At 38.3% G+C, this 24938-nt stretch overlaps 3 protein-coding genes and 1 long non-coding RNA gene across 10 annotated transcripts; 2 read left to right on the plus strand and 2 right to left on the minus strand.

Moving 5' to 3' along the window:
* The first annotated feature begins 121 nt into the window (after nt 1-121).
* LOC105685779 (spondin-1) lies at nt 122-20915 on the plus strand. 5 transcript variants are annotated; one of them, XM_012400193.2, is made up of 17 exons: nt 122-313; nt 4034-4232; nt 12868-13108; nt 13177-13363; nt 13610-13774; nt 13853-13976; nt 14068-14198; nt 15502-15691; nt 16070-16232; nt 16601-17039; nt 17445-17658; nt 17739-17909; nt 18032-18154; nt 18258-18430; nt 18516-18594; nt 18672-18737; nt 18809-20915. In XM_012400193.2, exons 2-17 carry the CDS (start codon nt 4037-4039, stop codon nt 18997-18999), a joined length of 2853 nt encoding a protein of 950 aa, XP_012255616.2. In that variant the 5' UTR covers nt 122-313; nt 4034-4036; the 3' UTR covers nt 19000-20915. The 5 variants fall into 5 exon arrangements, with proteins under 5 accessions (XP_012255616.2, XP_012255603.2, XP_012255634.2 ...); XM_012400180.2 differs by having other exon boundaries at nt 123-313; nt 15502-15733; XM_012400211.2 differs by having other exon boundaries at nt 124-313; nt 15502-15733; nt 16601-16838.
* Nucleotides 321-8155, minus strand: LOC125501018. 2 transcript variants are annotated; one of them, XR_007278491.1, is made up of 4 exons: nt 7780-8155; nt 6946-7112; nt 6520-6792; nt 321-3699 (listed from the first exon to the last, which is right to left on the minus strand). It is a non-coding gene; the product is annotated as an uncharacterized LOC125501018 (long non-coding RNA). The 2 variants fall into 2 exon arrangements; XR_007278492.1 differs by lacking the exon at nt 321-3699 and adding an exon at nt 4455-4585.
* LOC105685802 (translation initiation factor IF-3) lies at nt 20823-22074 on the minus strand. 2 transcript variants are annotated; one of them, XM_048655626.1, is made up of 3 exons: nt 21887-21990; nt 21381-21809; nt 20823-21317 (listed from the first exon to the last, which is right to left on the minus strand). In XM_048655626.1, the coding sequence occupies exons 2-3, from the start codon at nt 21696-21698 to the stop codon at nt 21147-21149; spliced, it is 489 nt and encodes a 162-aa protein (XP_048511583.1). In that variant the 5' UTR covers nt 21699-21809; nt 21887-21990; the 3' UTR covers nt 20823-21146. The 2 variants fall into 2 exon arrangements, with proteins under 2 accessions (XP_048511583.1, XP_012255647.2); XM_012400224.3 differs by having other exon boundaries at nt 21381-22074.
* LOC105685449 (translation factor GUF1 homolog, mitochondrial) lies at nt 22049-24808 on the plus strand. The gene is made up of 7 exons (XM_012399530.3): nt 22049-22269; nt 22397-23209; nt 23308-23547; nt 23633-23898; nt 23998-24212; nt 24284-24496; nt 24580-24808. The coding sequence occupies exons 1-7, from the start codon at nt 22181-22183 to the stop codon at nt 24703-24705; spliced, it is 1962 nt and encodes a 653-aa protein (XP_012254953.1). The 5' UTR covers nt 22049-22180; the 3' UTR covers nt 24706-24808.
* Nucleotides 24809-24938: the final 130 nt, after the last annotated feature.

Genomic DNA, 24938 nt, shown 5'->3' on the forward strand with positions numbered 1-24938 from the left:
ACCCAACAAAATTAGGACGCTAAAAGTTTCCTAGCTCGGTGCGCATGAGTAGATTTGTCACGCGTTGATCAGACGGAGAGTAGTAGTCTAAGTCAGTCAGTGGCAGCCGCAGTTTGCTGCCGGATCGCAAACGGGACGTTCACGAAATGATGTAACTTCGTTGATTCTTCTTTGAACTGTAACGCGGTACATGTGACATCTGTTTATTTATGTGAATTCGAACTTGATCGCGATCATCAATTGATTTCCAAAACGAAATTCATAAGCAAAGGACATTTTCCCACGGTGCGATTGGCGCGGGCCAAGCTGCTTCGTAAGTATTTTGAAAAATATTGAAAACTTTCATTCATCGAAGATGACAATTTTACAGAATCAACGCATTACGGTTTTATAATTCTTCATCGGTATTTTTAACAGATTCTACATTTGTTCGTAAAATATCTGGGCCTTTATGATTTACACAACTTCTTGGGTAGATTAAGTTTTGCTCTCGAAACGCGCCCTCACTTCTCGACTTAATACAGTCCTAGGCTTACTCCTAATCCAGAGAGCTTGAGTATGAAATTTCCCGTAAATTACTGATATCTTCATTTTGTCTTCGGCAGTCATCTCCGCTTGGGTTAAAGTTTTTATCACCTCCTATCTTACTCTACCTCATGTTTCCATGCGAAGACTCGTCGTCAAAATCTTATAATCACTTCGTAATTAAGTAACTGAAAATTGTTAATCGCAAAAGCCGGATTTTAATTGACTTACATATTTAAAAATATCCAACTCCTCGCTCACCGCACTATTTCAAAGGGATACTTTAATTCATGCGGAGTATTTCTGAATTCATATGTAGTCGAATTAATTACTTTTGGTAACGAGTTTTGCGTACAGATATTTGTTTTAGTTAATTCGTGCGAGTGCGGTTGTAAAAAATTGACGAATACGTCGACCGTGTGCAGTAGTGTAATGTATGAATTAAACTGCATAAAAATTGACGTCGTTCCGGAGGGACACACTGAACAAATAACGTGAAAAAGAAAAAACAAGAAGTGAAAAAATTTCCAATTTCAAAATAAATTCAGTAATATTTCCGATGGCCGGGTGGTGAAATATATTCGATACTCGAACTTATGCTTGAAAATCTGAACTAAATTCAGCTCACAATCTGTTATAATCGTATAATTTGTCGAAACAATTGTACCATTGTACCCAATAATTTCAAGTGCCTACGTTCAAAATCTGCAGAATTTGATTAGTAACATAATTGTATTATAACTTCATTAGGCGGGCGTAAAAAAGTTTCGTTTTCCCTACTACGTAAGTATTAATTAATTTCCATTTTTAATCGTATTCATATTTTAATCCGCATATCAGGCTTGGAGAAAGGTTACATTACATTATGCCTTTAGTCTCTGCAACAGGTTTCCACCCCAGATTAGATTAGCTTACCGCGTTTAAGTGATCCTCCAGTCTCGAATACGTCGTGGCATAAATTCGTTACACGGAGTTCTCGATAAGAGAGAGTTCGCATAGGAGAGAGTGAAATTTGCAATAAGTGTGAACGGTGTAAGAACGGGGTGGCATAAAGTAAAGAGGAATAATTGTTTTTCCTTTTCCTCTTGCAAGTTGAAAACGGTTGTACACCTCTCTTTGTTCGCGCTTGACGCAGGAGTTGAATTGGAACCCTTTTACGTTATTCTTTTCTTCTTTTCTATTTTTCTCGTTCCGCGACCGAGAACTTCCGTTCGCGAGTCCTCAAACGGCTCCTCCGGCGAAGGCTATATCTATCGATATGTTCGTCGCAGCAGCTATACGTGTGTACGGAGGTATAGCGCGACAAACGTTTGAAGCCAAGGGGCCTTCGACCGTACTTCCATCGCGAGTCGGAGCGTGAAAAAAACAAAACAAAACATGGAAAATACAATAAAATAAAAGTAGAACGTAGAAAATAGTTGGCCTCTTTGATTTCTGGATGAAAACGCGAAGTTGGTTGACCCTGTATGCAACGGGGAAACAAAGCTCTGGCAGCTACTTTTCTTCGATATAAAAAAAGGGGCAAAGGATCCTATAATACGTACGTTTTCACCGACAGATTGCCCCCGTAAAAATGTCTCTGTGAATCAGAGTCCGGTATTCGCGGACGAAGGAACACCAAAATCTCCAGAATCTCGAGTCCTGGAGCTTATAGCTAGTACCAGGGTGTATATAGGTATATATTTAACGCTGAGCCGAGAACTATCCCGTATAGAATAGCGTATAAATATATCGCCGGTTGGCGCAAACTCCGTATTGGGAAATAAATTTTACCCCGTAGCGGAGCCCCTGCAATACGGTCAAAGTGGAGGCCGCGGGATGGAGAAAGGGCTATTGGTTGGGATAAAAGAGGAGCCGAGTAGCACTGGTTTGGGGTGAATCAATTGTTTTCCAAGTTACAGCCACTTCCGTTTCTCCGACCACGCTGCACGTCGGCTCGTTTATTTCACTCATCCGCAATCTTCGCGCTTTTCAACGGATTTATAGCCACCGCGGCACGGATCCGTCCGCGGTACTAACTTTTACGGGAGTCTCGTAATGAGACAAAAAATTGCGAGATGAATAAATTCTGTACGGGGTGTGAAAAGAAAACGTGGAATTTTTTCTCTCCGCTTTTACTATCTCGTTATATCGAAGACCATAAGCTTTGAATTATGGAATGATCCGTGGAATTTGACGCGCTACATTCCCGTTCGCGTGTAGCTCTAGCTCAATGTATATCTCACGGTGTACTCAGCTACCTACATCTACATCGCTAACCGGATATTCGTTTGGGGATTTACCGGCGAAGATGGCGATGCGCCAAAACCAGTCAAATGTTACGCCCCATATACACATCGTATCGTTTCGGTTCTACACATCTATACAGGGAAAACAATAACAATGATTTGTCAAGAGACGATGCGATGAATTAAATTTTTCACCTGTTTTCTTGCTCCCCGACTTTCGAGATTTTCAAAATTCACGTTGCACAACGGTCACGTGCTTCGAAGACGTTAGACGTTTGAAATTTTTCTCGTCTAGCCCGCCTGTGCTTTCACTTCGAAAATAAGACCACTTCAAGTTCCAAAATTAGATTGAAAGACGCGTACAATTTCGGTTGTGTATTTAAGAAAAAATCAAGCTCCCTTTCCCCTTACACTTCCTTCCTCAAATATAGATAGAGAGATTAAACATGAGGTTGAACTCGAGTCGAGGGGCGAAGCACCCTCGATGTCCATCAGCATTTGAATTATGCCAATCAAGGGTACTCCTTGCATCGCGAGTCTAAAGCGAGGTAAAAAGCGTTAAAAACCGCTCCTAACATCTCCTTGGTCTTCCCCGTGACGTCGCGCCGTTTCGCACTGATCTCAGGATCATATTCCGAATTGCATGGGATGATGCGAAGCAGGTATATTGTGCCGTACGGTCGACTCTGGGTCCTGCACTCGCGACTTCTGTACGGTTGTTACCATTCCAAATAGTTGAGACGCCTGCCAACTTCGGCCACATACATGAGTAGTGAGTCACGTACATGCATTCACTCGATGCAAACTTAATCTGTCCAAACAGCGATCACCAACGTGGCACTCCCCGTGTCAGGTGCCAAGTGCCAATGCCGAAAGAAACTTTGCGAAACCGATCGTGATTTTGCGATAACATTCTTTTCATTTTTCATTCGCCGGCGTCTTGACGCTAGAGAAAAAAAAAAACCGATTCATTTGGAAATTAATATGGTACAGTCGATCGAAGGATGGGTGACAAATAATTAGTTTGGGAATTCGGTTAAAGTTTGAATTGAAAAGTTGATGAACTACGAAGAATCTCCTTGGTTGTAACTCTCTTCAAGTTTCATATCATATTATTTTTGGGCGGAATTTCCATTAGCTTCCGAGAGTTTTCGGTTTGAACTTATTAATGAGTCGCAGATCAAAGTCATTCAGAAACTTTTCTAATATATACCATTGAAAAATTCGCTTTCTTCCCATTCTTAACGTAATACACGTTGATTGATTGATTGTTTTTGCAGAAAATGGTCGTTCGCGAGGTGCGGATTTTACTAATGCTGCTCGCAGCAGTCGTCATCCAAGTTGCTGGAAAATGTGACCGGAAACCGGAGGATTCCCTAAAACCTCGATCACCCTTGGGAGGAAAGTTCCGAATTGTTGTCTCCGAATATAACAAGACTGAATACACGAGCTCCTATATACCGAACACGAAATATATCGGTGAGTGAATTTTTATTCAAAACAATATTGCCCTCTTTTGATTAACCTGACGATAAAAAATTCTTCATTCTGTGCAGCGAAACAAAAATTTCAAACTCGAAACTCACCCGCTGCAGGAACAACCTCTCAGGATGCACATGTATCTTCGCGAATTCCATTAGCTAATACTGCGGCGTGTGTTGTTGCACTTTACGTTTCACATATTACACCTCCTATGTAGATATATGCTTTATAAATTCCCCTAAAATTGCAATACGCCAAGTGCTTCGCAAAGTAAACGAGATAAATTCACGAGCATGACCAGCGCGGAGGAGCATACGTTGGCATTTACAATATTGCCGAGGAAGACCGAACTGAAAAAGGAAAGAAAAAAAAATGCAATTTTTTTCAACAGGCATGGCTTATTTTATTTACACTGAAAATTTCGCTTCCGCCGCACTAAAAGGCACTTTCTAAAGCCGAGAACCCACAGGAATTTCTGATCAATTTCACGCTCCATAACAACGACCTGAACTCAAGAGGTTCGTAATATCGCAACCGATTTTACTGATGATAAAAATTTCCTAAATTTATGACCCCATATTAAGGCAATGAAATTTACATTCCCATACGTTACAACGACGTCCATATAGGTCGCTCGTGCTCATTTTCATACGGGACTTGCATCCCCGACCCTACCCCCGTTCGAATAACTTTTCGAAAAAGCTGCGGTGAACACGTACTTAAAACGTCCTTCAAACTCGGAGGTCGAATATCGGGATCAACCGCCCGGCTATATACCGCGCTAGCCCCGTAAGTTTTTTCATCGAAAGAATTCAAGTGGAAAATTTTACGATCACCTTATAATATGTAGCTGAAGCTGTTCGATCCGCTTCGCAAAATGTGAATCGGTATCGTCCGTCGCCCCTGCAGAGATTTTTTTACCCGAATAATACGTTATGGTGACAGGAAATAATGAAAATAAACGTACGCGTATCAAAGTGGAAGGTCGGAGTCCCCCCCAAAAACAGGGGTGGAAACGTTTAATTAATCCCACCCTATAAACATTGCCTGATACCAATCCAAGCAATGAGCCATTACAGATCCCCAATTTCGGGTTAGATTGCTTTATTTTATGTACCTCAATGTCCGCGAATAAACGCGACCATACTCGAATATCAAAATATGACAAAAAAAACCACCCCTTCGAGCAAAAGTCAAACGAATGGATTCGCATACTAATTCTGAACCTGCCTCAACTCGTAATGTAGGGATATGATTATCGACGTTATTTTTGAATGACGCAACAAAAGCTTATTCGATCTCAAACAACCGTGAATGGCAATAGAGGAAGGAAAAAAAGTCGGGTGAAGATTTTCGGCCCATAAACAGCCATAGGGATGAGGATCGCGGGTTGCAAATACATACCTGTATCCCGACCCAAAAAAGGAAAGAAAAACTTTCTAATTATACTTTAGTACAGCGGAAACATTTTTCGAGAGATTCCCGTCGTACAATATACGGTATACGCATGCACCACACTGTGCGTATATTACTTGGTGGGGAAAAACCAAATGACTCGAGAAAAGTTCACGTCCGCCAGTTTTTCCCCTCGTTCTTTCTTGGCTTCCTCTTCCGTTCTGTATCTTTTATATTTTAATCTTTTTTTTTTTTGCCCGTACGTTTTTCTTCTTCTCTTCGCTAACCTCCTCGCTGAATTCCCGAGCTTATTACTCCTTTGGAATTCGCGTACGTTCCGTTTTTAGGCGAGGGTGTTACGTTATTACGTGTGATTCTTGGTAAAGCTTCAAATAACTGTGAAAGTGTCTCGACAGCTGCCCTACCTACTGTATTAAATATTTTCAGATTGAATATGAAATTTGTTAAAGATCGATTCGGGTTCAAACCTCCGAAATCGCAATTTTTATTTCATACGAAAGATTAGAATTTTACCGATCCATCTCACTCTCCGGAAAGGGTATGTTTACGCGAAGAGTAAAAAAAAAAAGAAAGAAATCCACAGCAAAGGAATGAAAAAAAAACTTTTCAACAGACACGAGAAGGCTGTTTAAAAGTTTACGTCTGATCTTATTGATACAGGGCAGGTGAATTTAGGCCTACCTTTGCAAAAAGTGTAGAGTAAGAAGAAAAAAAGGAAAGGGCAGAGGAAAAGATGAAGAGAGTAAAAACAGAAAAAGGAACAAAAAATTGAATCAATTAGGAAATGCTGCAAAGTCATCAGCATACGGTTTGCATAATCCCCTTACGAAGGATAAATTTCAAAATGGCAGACCGAATCTTTACGTACCTAGATCCAACCGCGACCTTGCGGAAATTATCCTGCAGTAATGTGCAGGGCTTAGTAGCTGTCAGCTGTACGACCCTTTTATTTGCCAGTAACTACTACAATTAGCGAATAAATTTTCGCTGCTTTGCAGCTGTAGCGAATAGAATTATATCGCAGAAAAAGTGACAGCGGAACTTTGATAGTAGGTCAAAGCAGGAAGTGAAGTTTTTCATCGGTCAATTGCATTCATTATCACTCCACAATGTGAAATTACCTTCCGACGAGTGCGCACTCCTGAAATTCATAGGAAAGTTATTAGCGAAAATTATATTGCGGAATTGTTTGGCAAATTTAATTGAATTCTCAAGTACGACGACTTATCACCTTTTTTTTTTTTTTTTTTTTTTTTTTTTTCCTTTATTACGAACACGCTCATAGTTACCGAACCTTTTCAAAATGATTACACGAAGAGACTCGTTTGAGGCGCCTGCAGGATATGTACCCTTATGCAAATGGTGAAATTATATCACACTGCTCTACATCCTTCTGGCGACAAGCCAACCGGTTCTAAGATATCCTCGATTAAATTAACACTCACTTATGTGGCCTGAAAACTGTTATTATGTAAGCAGTTGAAAAAAGTTTCTGAAAATTTATCGTCAACGCGTCAATGTCGAGTAAAATACATCAGAGTCGTTGATTGAAGCCTGATCAGAGATTACTGACAATGGGATCGCGATTAATAAAAATCGTCGGAGATTCGACCTTTTTTTTTTTTACTCCAGTAGTTGATTTTTTTTTTTTTTTTCTTGTGATCGACACAATAATCAAACTCTCGTAAAATAAATGAAGCGAAATTAATTTGTTTGATCGATGGTGCAGGGGTAGGTGTAACAAATGCCCATCGCCGATCGTTAAATTTTTTATTTAATGGGTAGTGAGATCGAATGATGAGGTATAATTAGATCCAGTGACTTTGAATACGGACTTGAGAAACGTCGATCAATTTGGGGGGTCGCGATAATAATTCAATCAAAGTTTACGGGGGAGCGACATTTGTAGCAATGAAAAAAAAAAAAAAAAATCTTTTTTTTTTTTATTACAACGCAGCCGCGGTAGCGTTAAGTAAAACACTTAATTTAATCCCATGACGTCCCTCCGAGGATGTAATGAATTTCGTTCGCGTTCGCGTAAGCAAACGACGAGCTGACAATTTTACGAGATCCTTATCACGATTCTAATTAAGTTTGAGATAATTGCTTTAATGATTCTTAATCTCACCTCTCACCATTCCGTAGGATTGTTATCGGCTGATGCAACCCTCCCCGTTATAATCGTCTTTCAACTATCACTCAAATCGTTCAACTTTCCCGGCCCCCATCCGCCTACCTTCAACCCTCGAAATTCTAATTGTACTAATTTGAAATTTATTTCCATAATTATCATTAATTCCGTTTGGTTACATTTCTCTCGCGCGTACATGTATAAATACGATATTTATAGCTATACTCGATTGCGAGAGAAATTGTTTTGATAATTTCTCCGACGTTTGATTTTTTTTGAACAGTTTTGACAGTTACGTATACCGTTTCGCGGCGTGGAGTACTCAAATAAACAATATTCGTAGGTTTTCTCGCCATCTGCCCCGCGTCACATAATGACTAATTAGTAATCCGACTCTGTGGCGAAGGCTTCAGTTAACTGCGTTTTCACGGCTAATTCTTCTAATTCAGGGTTATGAGAATAAAACTGCTCTGCACGTACGTACGTACGTACGTATTTACAGTGCACACTTTTCACCGCTTTTATAGGTATACATAATACAATGCTTAGCAGCTGATGACGTAATGTAAAATGCTAACACTACATGGCCCCCAAAGCTCCAACGTCATCCACTAGCTCTGAGTGATTAAGGTCTGGATTATTCACGAAAATCCAACCAGCTAGCCGCCGACTATACCAACGGAGCTGTAAGCTGATTAAAAATACGTGGACTGCAACGAAACTTTTTTCACCGTATAAGCTTTAAAAAAGCTCGCCATTTTGTTATATTTTCACAAAGAGATGGAAACCGGCCTGCACGGTGTGGCAAATTATTATATTCTCCCGATATTTGCGAATTCATTAGAAAAAAATCAACGATCTTATCGCGATCAAAACGAGAAATCCAACAATTTTTTAAAAATGTTGATAGCGGGGAAAAATGATGATAATAATTGATGATGGATTTAAATTTTCAACCAAAAAGTATCCCACGCTCGGAAGGAATTCTTATGGTTGTCTTTTTACTCATAGAATTTGTTTCCTTACTTCACTCTTTCATCTTGACTGAATTGGTTATACGTACACACGTATGTATCCGAACGTATGCATACGTATATTTTATTCACGGAGAAAGAAAATATAACGAGACTGCAACAGCAGCAGCAAAAGTAAGCTCTTTGAGCTCACGTGATACGCGAGTACATTGCGAGTAAGTAGCGTAATCGAAATCCTCCATATTGTACGAGGCTCACATTTTACTACCAATTTTGAATGGAATTATGTGCTTATATAATACGAAAAAAAATGGAAAAATTTTTTGAAAATTTGCGTTCACTTCGAATCCTATTTTATTCAAATTTCGATCTCATCTTCAGCGAGATTTCAACTTTAGTTACTCCAATGCCACAGCTCGCCAACGGAACAAATTATTCCGGTTGCACGGTAAAAAGTTGTTTATCATTTTTGTACCAGTGCACCTGAAATAAAGGTGAAAAAATAAAAATTATTAAATCTGCAACGTCGATGCAGAAGATATTATGTATCGTTCACGGTGTCTTGGTGACCGATTATATTTGTTCATTTTTATTTCAAATATTTAGGTATCTTTCATTTTTCTGTATAGGAAAGTTCAACTTCTTAAAGTGGTTCGAAAACCATCCCTCATATCGTTTGTTCCGAAAGTCTCTGCTGTACCTTGTGGGCTTGCAGCAGCTGTACTAAATGACAATAATAAGTTCTAGAGTTAAAAGTTAAGTTGGACTTTCTGAATTACACGTCTATGTCACTTTCCAACTTGTTGGAATACTTTTTGTTTCCTCCTTTTTCGGTTTCTCTTATTTCGTTAGATACTAATTGGTCGGCGAATCAATGATCGGAACTTAGATAGCGCCGTGTTGGGAATTGAAAGAAAAAAAAAAAAAACTGTATCGAGAAACCCTCACATTAAATTCTCCTTTTTTTATTTCTCATTTTACAGTCGTGCAGTACGTACAGGGTTGCTATTTGTACGCCTGCTAAATAATGGCGAAAAAAAAGGAGGCAGGAAAGAAAGAGTAAGAAAAAAAACACTAGGAAGGGTGGGATAAATCGTGGAAAATGAGGAAGAAGAAAAGAAAGACACTAGAAAAGAGAAAAAAGAGAAAAAGGGGAAAAGAAAGGTCTGACTAAACCGCGAGGTGAAAAATATTTCTCTGCGCCGTAAGCCGAGGGAACCTTGAATTTTTCATCTAATGGGCCGAGAGTGCGCTCGTAGCTATTTGAGAAGACCTGGGAATTCGTGAAGCCGTAAAACTGCCCGTTCTGTTCGCTCCTCCGTACTATACGTACAATGTACGCCCGTATTACACCCTATACACGCCCCTGTGTATCCGCATATTATCAAAAACAGTATCGCCGCGCACCATTTCTTGTCGGATATGCCGCTATCGACGTCGCGCCTCGGAGCTTTTAATTAATTTTTTATAATATTTCCTCGTATTTCAAATACGTGCATGAAAACGAGAATCAAGTCTTCGGACATGCCGTTGAAAAGAGAGTGGCGATCGATGACATTGAACTTCGATATATGCATTTTCATTTATCTACTTTATTTTCTGCAATTTTTCTAATTAATCTTTCACTCTCCTCGATTCCAAATCAGAAGTACGTACATCGTATTTGAACCGATGATTTTAGCTGTATTCGAATAACGTGATGAAGTTTTTCTTTCCATTTTCTATCAAGTATACCTATAAAGAAGCCCAACATCTTTTCTTGGCTTACGGTACGCGGGACGTGACGTCATTTTACTTACATCGGTTTCAATAAAATATCTCACTATCCTCGGGGAGAATTAAATGTGCTATAAAAAAGTGAGAAAAAAATTGAAAAAAATTGAAAAAAGAAGATTTCGAATCACGGTCAGGAAGATATAGTAGGTACGGCGTTGCAAGCTTGGATCTTTTTAACCTTATCTTCTCCCACGGTAAAGGTATTGACGACTTCATGACGTTTGTATCGTCCTGCACCAGCGTCCTTTGCAACTTCATTCATCGTACACGGTATCTACATTTAACGATCGAATTTCCGTCGAGCGGCAATGTACACATTTACCTTATCGAAATTCAATGGTCGACCACGAGAACTACGAGCTTTCGATATCCGTTTCTGAAAGTTCAACTTTATGCAGAAATTCCTCGGCTAACGGTGAATAAAAATTTCACACGGTCTATCTTATATTGCTCGTTTCAGCGAGTATACCTATAGTTGATGTATAAATACATTCACATCAGCAATTTTATTTGGTTAAAATATTTCCGAGGGTTTAATTGCCGGTTTCCTGACCCTCGCTGCTTATTTTGTATGTATAAATATACGTACGTATACTTATAACGCTAACGTTAAGACCTCCTATACTGAAATGAAAGGCGCAATTATTTAATGATTATGGTGAATTGGTAATTGTTACGCGTATTTATTCTCATTTAATTCAAGCTCTATACTTATCATAGATATAACGTACATAGAAATAATTAACGAATTTATCGTAAACTCGTTAATTATGAACTCAGTTTTTTTTTATAGGGAATTAATTTTTGTGGTAAATCATAAATTCGAACGGAGTATTATTGAGAAATTTTACGTGAGTGTATTTATCGGTATACGTATACTCGTAAAACGAATAACTTTTACAAACGTCAGAAGTAAATCCGCGTGCTTCGATTTTATGCAAACGATAAGAGAATCGCATGACCGGTGTGTTCCGGTACCTACGTAAGAACTCGCGGAGTTTTATAAGGGATTTTAAACTCACAGTCTTTTATTCGCTAAAGAGCCAATAAAATCACCGCATTCTAACAGGGTATAAAGCAATTATTTCATTGCCGAGAATTTATTCTATAAGCCGTTGTGGGCTTTGAAAAATAAATTAAAAAAAATATACATAATATATATATATATATATATATATATATATATTGAAATGGAGCAAAAAGAGATGGAAAAAAAAAAAGTAAAAAAAGTAAAAGTTATACTCTCTCCGTCGACTCTTGAATCTTAGGGTATTCAACGCGCCCCTGCTATTTCATGCCCGGCACGTTTCTCAGCTCATTTCAATCTGCGCCTAAACCAAGGCAGGAAGAAAACTTTCAGTGAAAACGTATGACTCGAGAATCTAAAGTTTCTTCTATTGATGCACTTCGCGTAGAGGTATTTTCTTATAAAAATTGTTTGAGAAAATTTTTTTTCCAACATTTTTCTACCGAAAGAAGAAAAGAAAATATGATAAAAATATAAGTTATACGCGTTCGTTTCTTGTCTGCAGTAAAAAGTCGAAGTACACGAAATTATTTTAATTGCAGAATTTAAGAAAATAATAATAACTAATTGTAAGATTCCAACCCACAAGGGTGATGCAGTTCTGCTAAAGATGAAAAAAATTTAATAAATAAAAATCAGAGGACTGCTCCAGCACTGCGCGGAACTTCCGCCACGACCATTTTCCAATTCATTATTTTTTCCGACTCGAGTTTAACGTTCCCAGGAGTAATAGAGTGGTGCGCATCACTGACATTGCTGCGGGTCTTTCCGTTTAGAATGTAGAGAATATAGGTATGTTTGATCAGAACTATGTAGGTCTGTTCCTAATTACGTTAAAAGTGCTGCATTTTCCATTGCTCGAAGCAATAATTTTATCCTTAGGTATGCAGCTCTTGAACTTACTGATATTTCCATGCTCCAGAAAATATTATGTACCGTCGACCCTTGCCATTGCAATTCTGCCATGTGTACTTATACCTATATCTATGTACTAGGGATTCCAAGATAAAGTCGCAGCATGATTCTCCAGTTCAACCTCGACATATTTCAACCTCCGGTTCTAATATCGCCAGTGTAGAAGAGTGCTGCCAACTTGAGTAGTTTCAAAGGATTCATATATTATGGGTATAATATCTGCCTATCCGAGACGAACTTTCGCGCTAAGAATATTTAATGAACTAGAGTAGAAATCCGAAGCCAGTTAATTTCAACTGTACATTCATCAACCTCGGCTTGAGCTTTCGGAGTATTCTTGGAGATGTGTGTTCAAGTCTTTGATACGATTGATAAAAAAATTTTTGATTCCAGTCAGCCTCCAGGGAGATAAATCTGGAATGATTTCACAAAAATTCGGGAGATTTACGCTAGTCGCTGAAAACAGAGATGACGAATCGGCTGATATCGGTTACTTTGAAATAGAAGATTCTAGTTTTACTAAATTCTCCGATAAGTGTCCAAACGCCGTAATCGAAGCCTCGAAAATTCCGAAAGAAGAAGTTACCGTCGCTTGGATGAGCCCCATGGAAGACGCTGGGTGCATTTTGATCAGGTATACCAATTTTTCCCGAAATGTAATCTGAAAGGGGACAGATTAAGATTTTTTTTTCTCCCAATCAGGGCAACCGTAGTAGAATCTCGGGAAACGTGGTACATGGATGAGGGTGGTTTGACTGTGACGCTGTGCCAGTTCTCAGCTTCTGAAATCGACGACCCAGGTCCCGTACTTTCAACGTGTTGCGCTTGTGACGAAGCAAAGTACGAGGTGACGTTTGAAGGTCTTTGGTCTCGAAACACGCACCCAAAGGTACAGGTTTCGTAATGATAATTCCATGTGATGAGGGCTTTGATCTGTGCAAGGGGGATGGGAAATTTAAGCTCACCTCTTCCGAGGAGCGTCTGAATCAAAATGCCACTGCAGACAGAGAGAAAAATATTTTCGGGACTCTGATTTCCGCTCGACGAAAAAAAAACAATGAGAAAACAGAATTAAGAGAAACGTGAGATATTATTCTTGGATGAAAAGACTTGTTCTTTTCTTTTACTCGTACAGGACTTTCCCAGCAACGGATGGTTGACGAGATTTTCAGACGTAATCGGTGCTTCGCACACCGTGGATTACAGGTTTTGGGAATACGCGGAAGTAGCCAGCGAAGGACTGAAACAAGTCGCTGAACGGGGAGCTACAAGGATGCTTGAATCCGAATTGAAAGACGAGGTTTAACACTGAAACAATTTTAAAAAATCCCTTTCACTCATTTCACTTGTATCCGTTTCTTCGATTGTTTATTTTCAGAGCGAACACATCAGGACTATTATAAAAGCCAGAGGAATTAGCTATCCCAATGTCACGGGAAGAACCTTTGCCGTTTTTCGCGTTGATAGAAAGCACCATCTCATGTCGCTCGTTTCTATGATCGGTAATGATCAATCAATCAACTTTTCCACAGACCGTTTTCCCAAAAAAATTAAAAAAAATATGTCTCGTTTTTTCCTTGTCCATATTCGCAGATCCCTCGCCGGACTGGATCGTCGGTGTTTCAGGACTCGAACTTTGCCTGTCAAACTGTTCCTGGATAGAACATAAGGAGTTGAATTTGTACCCTTACGACGCAGGAACAGACAGCGGAATTACTTACATCGTAAGTGAATTAGATCGAATAAATCACTCCATTGAACATTTCCTTTCATTCTTCATAAAAATTGTATGGTAATTCTACAGCGATATTCGGTACCATGGGCGGTTATTGTTCTGCAAATTATAGTGATCGATGCGTGTCCGCATGCCATTGATTTGCAAAAATAACAGAGCGTATAATTTGAACGTAACGACCGAACTGCAACGCGTCCCGATAATTCTGGGATGGCCACACTATGGCCGCAACAATCGCACGGTCAATTGCTCATTTTCGGCATGGTTATGGAGCTGTTTTGGATCATTTACCAATTATCGAATGTATCGCCTGTTACTGCAGAGATGTCATCCTCATTTATATTGCTATACACAAGCCAACTACGACTTTAAAATATGCTACTACACGCGGATGACGCGATAACGGTGAAGGGTCGGTGCGGTTATCCGAGCAGATGGTAGAGCGTAACCCTTTAAACTTTATCCGAGTGACAGATGATCCGTGACAGATAGCGTCTAAGATTCGGTTTCTTAGCTATTGAGAACGTAAATCCTTTTCCCTTCCACCAGTCCCTTTTCTCAACGATTTTCCGAAATCATGCTCATCCGCAAAGTTAGTCTTTTTCGCTCCGAATTTTTCCGTGACAAGATTCCGAATGGCATCAAAACTAGGGGGATAAAAGAATACGAAGGAGCTGGGGGTAAATTACCGGAAGACAGATTCCTCGACTGCGAAAAACATTTCTTGGGCTGAGGGAAAATTGCGACGTCCATATTTAAGCTTTTTGATTGAAGGGAAAAAAAAAAAAAAAAATTGCGTAAAAAAATATATTCTCGCACAAGATTCTCTAACCCGAATGGCTGGTGTCTACCCACGGAATTTATGGTCGACTAGCCGGCTGATTTATGTACCGTTCGAAATGTGGCGTCGCTTTCAACCCCTACACGTTGCTCTGATGGTCGTTGGAACGGCTGATACGAGGGTAATGGAGATGTAAAGGCGCTCTAGCGAGCTCCAGACGCGAACCGATTTTACCAAAATCTCCTTGCCTTTACTCATTTTAAGCATAAGAGGCAGATGGCTTTGACTTTTTCGATGAAAAAGAAGAGCGATAAATTTTACATTTTTTATCTTGCGAATGAAAAAAAAATCTGCAGTAGATACTATATCGCCAAATCGATAGATGTTTACGCATATATATATATATACATATTATAAATCTGTTCACGTTAATTTATACCATTCGAATATGCATATTTCGATATTATAATATTCGCATACCGAAGTGAAACCAATTAGGATTAATTTTCAGTCACCAGATTCTCCTACAATCCCAAGAGAACCTATTCGCCGAATAACTTCAACGTTTCCGCATGACAACCGATCACCGTTTTACGATGAAAGTGGCATCGATATGAAACCAATAGCAAAACTTTACCTCAACCGACAACGTCTCTATGAAAAAACCTGCGACGATCCGCAACCCGTTGTGGGTCCAACAGGTGGGCGTCCCGGACACGGCAAACCTGGTCATACTGTTCGTAGCAAGTATCGCTTTTAGTTGTTTTCTTTTGTCATTATTCGTCACATGCTCAGTCACATCACTCACCAAATTCATTGTTTATTAATCTACAATGTATTTTGAGTCGATCACTTTCCATGCATATTCACACGGATCTACAGGTGAGGAATAATATTAGCTGATGCTGAAGTTTTCCAATTTATTTACCGCATTATAATTCATTTGTTAATTATTTATTTTCGATCGTAAATTTTTAGTAGACTGTAATTTCAGTTGACCATAATCACGCCAAGCCCTGATGGATTACTGATTGATCGATCGATTGTTAATAATTGAAAATCTTTTTCCAACTTAATAGAGGCATGCGAGGTGAGCGGCTGGAGTAAATTCGGCGAATGTTCACGGTCGTGCGGCCGAGGGCATAAACTTCGTCAAAGACATTATATAGACCCAGAAGCAGCTTCAGCGAGTAATTGCAAACGCGAATTAACTGGAAGAACAAAGTGCAACGTTGAACGCTGGTAAGTCAATTGTATCATGCACTCCACACGTATATTCCTGAAACTTCTACCCAGGCACACGTATAATAATAGAACATTATCGGATACCCTCAAACTCTACAAATCTTGACAAACTTTTTGAAACGTTGGTTATTTATTTTTATTTTTTTACAAATTTCATAACTTCATCCGACAGTTATCGAACTCCGCATAACGTTCTCAATATCATAATCAATCATGATCTGGGCAGATGTCTTTTTTTCTTTATTTCTTTATTTCTTTTTATATTTTCATTGTGAATTATGGGTTCTGTCGTCCGTCGAGCAGAGTTATATGAAGACGAATGAGTGGAACCACCTATATAGGTATATCTATTTTTTATTTTCCAGCCCTGGTCATTCCACGCGTCCTGGTCTGACCGCGGAAATGTGTGAGTTGGAGGAATGGACGGCGTGGTCATCGTGTACGACAACATGTGGTGCGGGTTTAAAAACACGTTCGCGAAAATACAAAAATCGAAAGTACAGAAAATACTGCATGCATAACGTGCATCCCTTAGAATTGGAACAAACCATTGAATGTGATGAAAATGAACCGTGCTCCGACGATGATCCCGATGCCGAGGAGGTAAGCGAAACTACCGAAACTGCTGTTGATGAAGACGAAAATGAACATGAAAATGAAAATAATAATAATGATAATGATAGTGATAATGATAATGAAAATGAAAATGAAAATGATAACGAAAATGAAAATGAAAATGAACACGAAAATGAAAATGAAACTGAATACATCGAGGAAGTGACGAGGTCAGAGGAATGGTTGCAGGTACGATGACAAATGGTCACGATTTATTTCTTTTGATTTACTTATTTTATTCTTTTTTTTTTGAACGTCATTCTTATCATGATCTCATCGCATCGAATGAAAGTTGCCGTTACGGAATTAATCATTGACGCATCTTGAAATGAATATAAATATATTTTTGCCCATTTTTCATTCGAACACAATTATAATACAACTGATGCACCATTCCTCACGTATCTGCCCATTGCACCGTCACAGTATAATAATATACTTACAGTACGTATGTGATCGCAGTAAGTCAGAAAAAATAAATAAATAAATAAAAAGTATGCGGTGAACTGAAACATTATATGCATGGCTGTGCATTCAGAACGACGATGGTTTTTCCTGTAAGGCGAATAATTGATAGAAAAATTTTCTCCGTAGAAATGTCCGCGAGAAAGATTTACCGAATGGTCAATGTGGTCCCCGTGCAGTTCAAGTTGCGGTCCAGGAGTCAGACTACGATCTAGACTTCCGAACAAATCCTGGAGTCACATGAACGACGCGGAAGAACGTGATCTTGAGGAATGTAAAATTGAACAAGCATCTTGCGAGGCAGAAATTCCAAACTGTGATTTTTCGGAGGAAATAGCGCGAAGTGAGTGCTTAGCAAAATTATTCTATTCACTCTTGTGAGTTTGTTGAACGAAAATTACTTCCTTTTATCGCTTCATTTAGGCATTTGCAGCGAACCGCAAGTCGTTGGTACATGTAATGGAAATATTCTGCGCGTCTACTTTGACAGTGCGAGCAACCAATGCAGATGGTTCGGTTACACCGGCTGTAACGGAAACAGGAATAATTTTCCGACAGAACAGGACTGCAATAACGTCTGCAGTAGATATCAAAGTATGTTGTAGAATTATCGATTACTTATTAAATGTTATCAGTAATTGAAAAAAACAAATTAATGAAAGGCTAACCATTAGCTAACACAAAGCTTGTCCCATGCACGCTTACTAACTACTCAGGAGAACTTCGAGCGAATCTTTCGGCGGTAATGAAGAAATTTAAGGTCTCTCTTAGCAGCGTGCTCTCTTATCACATACCTACGCAAGAACAACGTAGCGGAAAAACCAAAAGAGCTAAATACGGTGACGGTTTTTTCTTTTAGCAAACCCTCAAATTCCTGGACTAATGAAAAAAGAAATATGTTACACGATTTTCGAGTTATGAAAATATTCAACTTTTTTACAGCACAAGTAACAGAGGAACCGGACCTTGGAGGGATCCCATCTGGTAGCCAAGTAATCGAAACTACGGATGAATATTCGAGCGATTCGATTGACTGCGAATTTACCGAATGGGGATCGTGGTCACCTTGCAGATCGGACTGCAAAGGCTACACGTATCGTAACAGAACGATTATTGTTAGTGAATGAAAATAACCACCAGAAATATATACTAACAATTATAGGCCATTATCTCTAAAACCATCTTTTTGGTTCACTGCAGCGGGAAGCCGAAAACGGTGGTAGAAAGTGCCCAACCAAACTGCAACAGAAAAAAAGGTGCCGGAAAGTACCACCTTGCTGTAAGTGTGCAGTACGACGGTATCGTCATATCTCAACCTTCAATTACACAACTTCTATCAAATTGTTTCATTTGCAGCCACCCGAAGGGGAATGCGGCGCAGAAGTTATAACGACTCATTCTATGGATCCAGTGAAGATCCGAGTGAGTTTTAATTTGATAAAAGCCCGGAACGATTTTTTCAATTTTTTACCTAATTTACTATTTGGAATTAGATCCCATTGATTGTGAGGTATCCTCCTGGTCACCTTGGTCGCCATGTACAGCAACGTGCGGATATTCCGTTCGCCACAGGACAAGAAATATAATGGTTGTACCAGTTGGACAAGAAGCGAAGCTGTGTCCTTCTCTCGTTCAATTTGCTTCATGTTCTTCGCCTGCATGCACCGAAACTCCGAATCAGTGAAACAAAATATTAGTGCGTAAGTTTAAAATATGGAAACATACGTAATATGCACGTAATAATTTTACGTCCGCAGATCATTTGCAAAAAAAAAAAAATTCAAAAATGCCAATAAGATTTTTCAATTATTGGCACTACAAAATGCGCATAATTACACGACATTACATTTATATTATAAATTTATGAGACATTCTACTGTATTTTATTAATTATTTTTGTTAGAAAGGTATGATATTACTACGAGGGTAGAGTGGTGAACTTATTATACAGGACTAGTCACGAGCCATTCTGATACATTTTAGTCATACATATGTTAGTTGTACGTACGTACATTAAAAATAAATGAATTTAGGGAATAAGTAAACCATAAAATGTGAAAGACATACATAATTGGACTTATTAAAAATCTATATTGGAGCACGAGAAATCATACGAGATATTTAGGAAACTCCAAAATCCACAGTACGTGCAATCCTTTGAGACGATTGACTCTCGGAATCACAATATGAATCGTAAATACAATCCAACAAAATGTAGACATGATCACATCAGGCATTTATAGCTCTCAGAAGCTGCATTTCAACATCATTGTTTTTCATTGTACGTCGTAAAATAATTCTAAGAATAATTTTAGCAATAAATGTACCTAACATTAATTGTTCGTTTCTTTTTTTTTTTGAAGAAGAAGAAGAAGATACTTCTTCTCTTTGCACGGAAACGCCATTTAAATGCTGACAAACAAAAATTGGAAGTATGTATTGTAATGTAATATACTGTACAAGCATTATATCTTCATATACCCGATATTGTTATAGTAATTTTTTTCATTTTTAGAGAGTAAATGTATATGGGGCATTCGACGTCAGAAGAGCCACTTTTTCCAAAATATTTTTTGAACTTGATAAAACTTTCTCGACGTCTTGAGGAGTTTCAGAAATCATGCTCAGACCACGTATTAACGCCCAAAGTCAGAATTCCCATAAGCTACGATTTATGATGAGAATTGTAAATTTAAACTTTTTTACGATTTTGGGGTTAAAAATAAACATTATTTTTTAATTAGTTTCTCCTATCTTATTCTGATGTGTTTTGATCTCGGCAATGCGAATTTGAAAACCAAATTGATCTAACTATGAAATCGAAAGATCTGATTAATTGCTCCAAAATGCAAAAAATCGAGGATATGTCGATGGGATTTATTTCCAACTCAATTTAATCAACGCATTCGTGTTTCCTCACATGTTTCTTAAGCGAAAATACATAGGAAAAGCGTTTTGAAATTAATTTTGCAATAATTTCACATTTCGCTCCAAAAAAACGTCTAGCCTATAGCCTTAGATTTTGCTCGAAATTCGAGCCAAAATTTGGCAAATTTTTCTTATCGAGTTTTATATGGTATTCTTATGTGTTTTGGTTTCCGAGACCCCTCAAGACATCAAGTTCAAAAAATATCTTGTCAAAAGTCGCCCGTTTGATGTGGAGTGCCCCATATGTAAATTGCATATCGATAGAATTAAGATACAAGTGATCGAATGGAGTATTTTAAACTGAACAAAATTTTTGTTTACAGTGTCGATTGACAATAACATATAATATATACTCTGTATTCATAGTGATTAGTATTAATAAGTCAGATCGATTGCGGTGAAGACACATGACATTATACGAATGTAAATATATTATTATATCTAGAGAATTGCACACAAATGTTTTTTACATACTTTGGTCCACATCAAAACAATTTTACTCTGACAAATAATGGATAAATATTTCTTAGTATGATCATAAGATCTATAGGGATGCTAGGCTAAGGAAAAAAAGAACAGTTTTGTCACACACTCCGTTTAATCATGAGAGACATTTTTCATTCTATGTAACATTGAATTTATAATTTCGCAAAAATATAAATCTATCAATAATTGAGTGTACGCATTAAAAGTGGAATTCTCTTCCATTTTCTCACAACAATTATTCTGCTTTGTCCTTCCAACCTATTTACAACATTATCCATTTATACTCGTAAGTTGTTGGAAATTTTTTAATCTCGTAAGTCACTAATTTATGATACAAATGACTTGCAGTAAGAACATAATAAACAATGACAAAATGAGTATGCTACAATTGCAAACACTCCATAAACATATGGAGGATCAAGTGGATTCTTGAGGTTTTGTCTTTGCTTCAGCTTCTTCAGGTTTTTGTATTTCAATCTTTTCCACATCTGGCATAATTTGGAACCTTATCGAATTACCCTTTTGCAATTTTGATTGAATTTTTCCAAGATGCTTAGTCTCATTTTCAATTAACGTGCATATGTTTTCCTGTTGAATTAAGAAAGCAGAATATAAATAGCTATGATGTAAGGAAGCTGTGCATGACCTTACCGCCGTCTGAATGTTTTGCAGAATACCAACAGTGACTCTAACTTCATGTCTTTTGCTCAACCACTTAACAATACTTTTTGTCTTGGACTTCAAGTCGTTATTGTCAATTTTAGTTGTCATAGAAATCAGTTTGAAATCCTTAATTTCGGTCTGTCTTTTCAGCACTTTTTGCTGCCGCCTGTTAGGTTCGTCTTGGAAGTATTCAGCACCTGTCATCATTTTGTAAGTAGGCTTGCGTGTCTTTGGATCATAGTCAGTAATTTTGACCAGTCTCAGATTCCTACGTTTGGCTATTCGCTCTGCTGCTTCTAGAGTCATTATGACAACCGATGATACTCCAGACAGAACGGTAATTTTAGGACTCACAGGTGGTCCATTGGGTGAATCGATGTTGGTTGATTGAGGGTTGAGTTGACGTTCAGTTATTCTCTTTGAATTCGTAGAATACGAACAATGTTTACTTATATTTGTGAAACTGATATTTGTCATCTGTGCAATATACCCACCACAAGCACTATCAACTACTATAGTTCTAACAAGTGGCAACATTCTCACCCCATTCAACAACACATTGTATAACACCATTTTTGCTCAACTGACGTCTAGGCACGAGCAAGCACGAGGTAGTCGATCAGCTGGGCGAAGCAGAAGCCTCAGCAGAGGCTCAACTTCTACCCATTCGCGTATGGTGGCGACAGTTACGACATGGACAGTGCATGGTTAAAATTCTTGAGAATTTGTTTCTGTTAAAAATTTGCATAATTGTTGAGTTATAATTTAGGAACAACTGTCCACCTAAAATGTACATAAAAAGTACAATTTGCGGTGTGTTCAACATACACAAGAGTTATTCGTTCAGAAATGTTAAAATATTTCGAAAAACAATCAGGTTTGTTTATATGACCCAAGTCATGATTTGTTAAATATTTTTCTATGACGAACTTAGACTTTTGATATCTGAAGTCCCTGCTTTCTTAATCTCATTATTTCATAACATATGTGTTTGAAATATCTAGACAGCTGCCTATGATATACAAAAGACGATACTCCTCAGCGAATGAAGATAGAGAAGTGGCCGAGACTCCATTAGAAAATATTCGAAACTTTAGCATAATCGCTCACGTAGATCACGGTAAAAGTACTCTGGCAGACCGTTTACTGGAAATAACGGGCGCAATAAAACAAAATGCAGGAGCACAATTCCTGGATAAATTGCAAGTAGAAAAAGAAAGAGGGATAACCGTGAAGGCTCAAACGGCATCATTGAGATACAACTACAAAGGCAAAAAGTATCTATTAAACCTGATTGACACTCCTGGCCATGTAGATTTTTCAAACGAAGTGGCTAGGTCTCTAGCTGCGTGTCAAGGTGTCATTTTGTTAGTGGATGCAAATCATGGTGTCCAAGCACAGACTGTGGCTAACTTTTTTCTTGCTTTTGGACGAGATCTTAAAATCATTCCTGTATTGAACAAAGTTGATTTAAAAAATGCAAACCCTGAACGAGTTGCTAGCCAACTAAAAACCCTATTTGATATAGAAGAGTCAGAGATTCTCAAAATATCTGCCAAATTTGGAACAGGAGTTGACAAAGTCCTTGAAGCTATTGTGGAGAGATTGCCGTCACCACCTGTTAACAGAACTGGTCCCCTCAAAGCCTTAATATTCGACAGTTGGTTTGATAAATTCAAAGGAGCCATCTCTTTGGTCTATATTAATGAAGGTTCCATTTCTGTAGGAGATGTAATTGCTTCTGTGTACACTGAAAAATCGTATGAAGTAAAAAATCTATTTATTTTGACACCATTTGAACAAAATGTGAAGACACTGTGAGTTTCAATTGCTTGGACGTAATTACTTTCAAATATGAGCACTAGATTTAATTTTGATCAGGTAACCAAACGTTGCTTGTTATTCTGCCAAAAAGATTTGCTGGACAAGTTGGATGTGTCACTTGCAATATGAAGTCGTCCAAAGAAGCTATGGTAGGAGATACTCTATACTTGAAATCAACCCCTGTTCAACCACTAGAAGGATTTCAACCTGCAAGGCCCATGGTGTATGCAGGTGTTTATCCCATGGATCAATCTCAGCATGGCGCCTTGCGTAGTGCTATTGAAAAGCTTGTGCTCAATGACTACGCCGTCAGTACTGCGGTAGATTCGAGGTATAATTTGAGCTCTGAAATTCATTATGTTTTTACAAATTTAAATAGAATCCAAAATCAATTGTAACAAATTTCATCGTTATAGTCCAGCACTTGGTCTTGGCTGGCGGATTGGATTCTTAGGAATTTTACACATGGAAGTGTTCATTCAGCGTCTGGAGCAGGAATATGGTACTCAACCAATAGTTACAGCGCCGAATGTCACTTACAAAGCAAAAGTCATTGGTGATAAAAATATCGCTAAATATGGAGGCGAAGAAATGTCTTTCAACAATCCGATACACATGCCTGACCCGTCCATTGTTTCTGATTACTATGAGCCAACGGTGTTAGGTACCATCATAACACCAGGTAAGGGAAAGTTCAAAATCTATCATTTTCCAATCTACTGTTACTTTAATCGATTCGACTCGCTAAAATATTTATTTGCTGATGACAGACGTTTTTTAGACGAGTATTTGGGGCCTGTAACGACACTCGCCATGGAAAAGAGGGGTTTGCACAAATCAGGGTCAAACATTGATAGCCACAGAGTTATGCTACAGTTCGCTTTTCCCTTGAACGAGATTGTTGTGGATTTTCATGATACCCTCAAGTCGATCACCTCTGGATATGCCAGCTTTGACTATGAAGACTTGGGATATCAAGCATCAAACATAGTCAGAGTAAGAATTACTGGTCTGTCGACCTACAGTTCCTCATAGGTAATGAAACTTATGCTGTATACTTTCTTCAGTTGAACATTTTATTGAACGGAACCCTCGTTGAAGAGCTAAGTACAGTAGTTCACTGTACAAAAGCCACTTTGGTTGGAAAACGAATGTGCACTAAGCTATTGGACATACTTCCTAGACAACAATTTTTAATTGCTATTCAAGCGGCGGTAGGAAACAAGATATTGGCCAGGGAGAATTTGAAGCCTTACAGAAAGGATGTTACGGCAAAATTGGTAAGATGCTATGATACTAAAACAAATTCGTGAATTCATATTTTGTGTTTTTTTCTCTTATTTGTTTATTGAAATATTTTCAGTACGGTGGAGACGTCACAAGGAGAAAAAAATTGCTAGCCTTTCAGGCAGACGGAAAGCGAAAACTGCGTATGGTAGCGAACATCCCAATACCAAGGGAAACTTTTATAAATGTCCTCAAAAGATAAAAGATATGAATCGTTAAAAATATCCCTAGCAGTCTCTGCTATTAATACTTTTGTAAGCCTGTAATCAACAATGTGGTCGCATTAAATCGTATCAAATTCTTGATTTTTTATGTTTTTTCTGCTGTGGTTGTAACTCATTGTCACGAAATTAAACAGGCCAAAGTCAGAACGCATTTCTATCTAATTGGTGGCTCCACCGATGGAAGATGAAGAAAACTAGCAATTATTGATCT

Source organism: Athalia rosae, chromosome 5, assembly GCF_917208135.1.
Source record: "Athalia rosae chromosome 5, iyAthRosa1.1, whole genome shotgun sequence".
NCBI classification, from domain to species: domain Eukaryota; kingdom Metazoa; phylum Arthropoda; class Insecta; order Hymenoptera; family Athaliidae; genus Athalia; species Athalia rosae.

Bases quoted from the DNA above. Each gene is read 5' to 3' on its own strand.
- LOC105685779 (XM_012400180.2), top strand. From the start codon at position 4,037: ATGGTCGTTCGCGAGGTGCGGATTTTACTAATGCTGCTCGCAGCAGTC. The intron at 17,040-17,444 runs GTACGATGACAA...TTTTCTCCGTAG, and splicing joins GGTCAGAGGAATGGTTGCAG to AAATGTCCGCGAGAAAGATT. The intron at 18,431-18,515 runs GTTAGTGAATGA...GGTTCACTGCAG, and splicing joins ATCGTAACAGAACGATTATT to CGGGAAGCCGAAAACGGTGG.
- LOC105685802 (XM_012400224.3), bottom strand. From the start codon at position 21,965: ATGGTGTTATACAATGTGTTGTTGAATGGGGTGAGAATGTTGCCACTT. The intron at 21,318-21,380 runs GTAAGGTCATGC...TTAATTCAACAG, and splicing joins TGCAAAACATTCAGACGGCG to GAAAACATATGCACGTTAAT.
- LOC105685449 (XM_012399530.3), top strand. From the start codon at position 22,181: ATGTACATAAAAAGTACAATTTGCGGTGTGTTCAACATACACAAGAGT. The intron at 23,548-23,632 runs GTATAATTTGAG...TCATCGTTATAG, and splicing joins AGTACTGCGGTAGATTCGAG to TCCAGCACTTGGTCTTGGCT. The intron at 24,497-24,579 runs GTAAGATGCTAT...AAATATTTTCAG, and splicing joins AGGATGTTACGGCAAAATTG to TACGGTGGAGACGTCACAAG.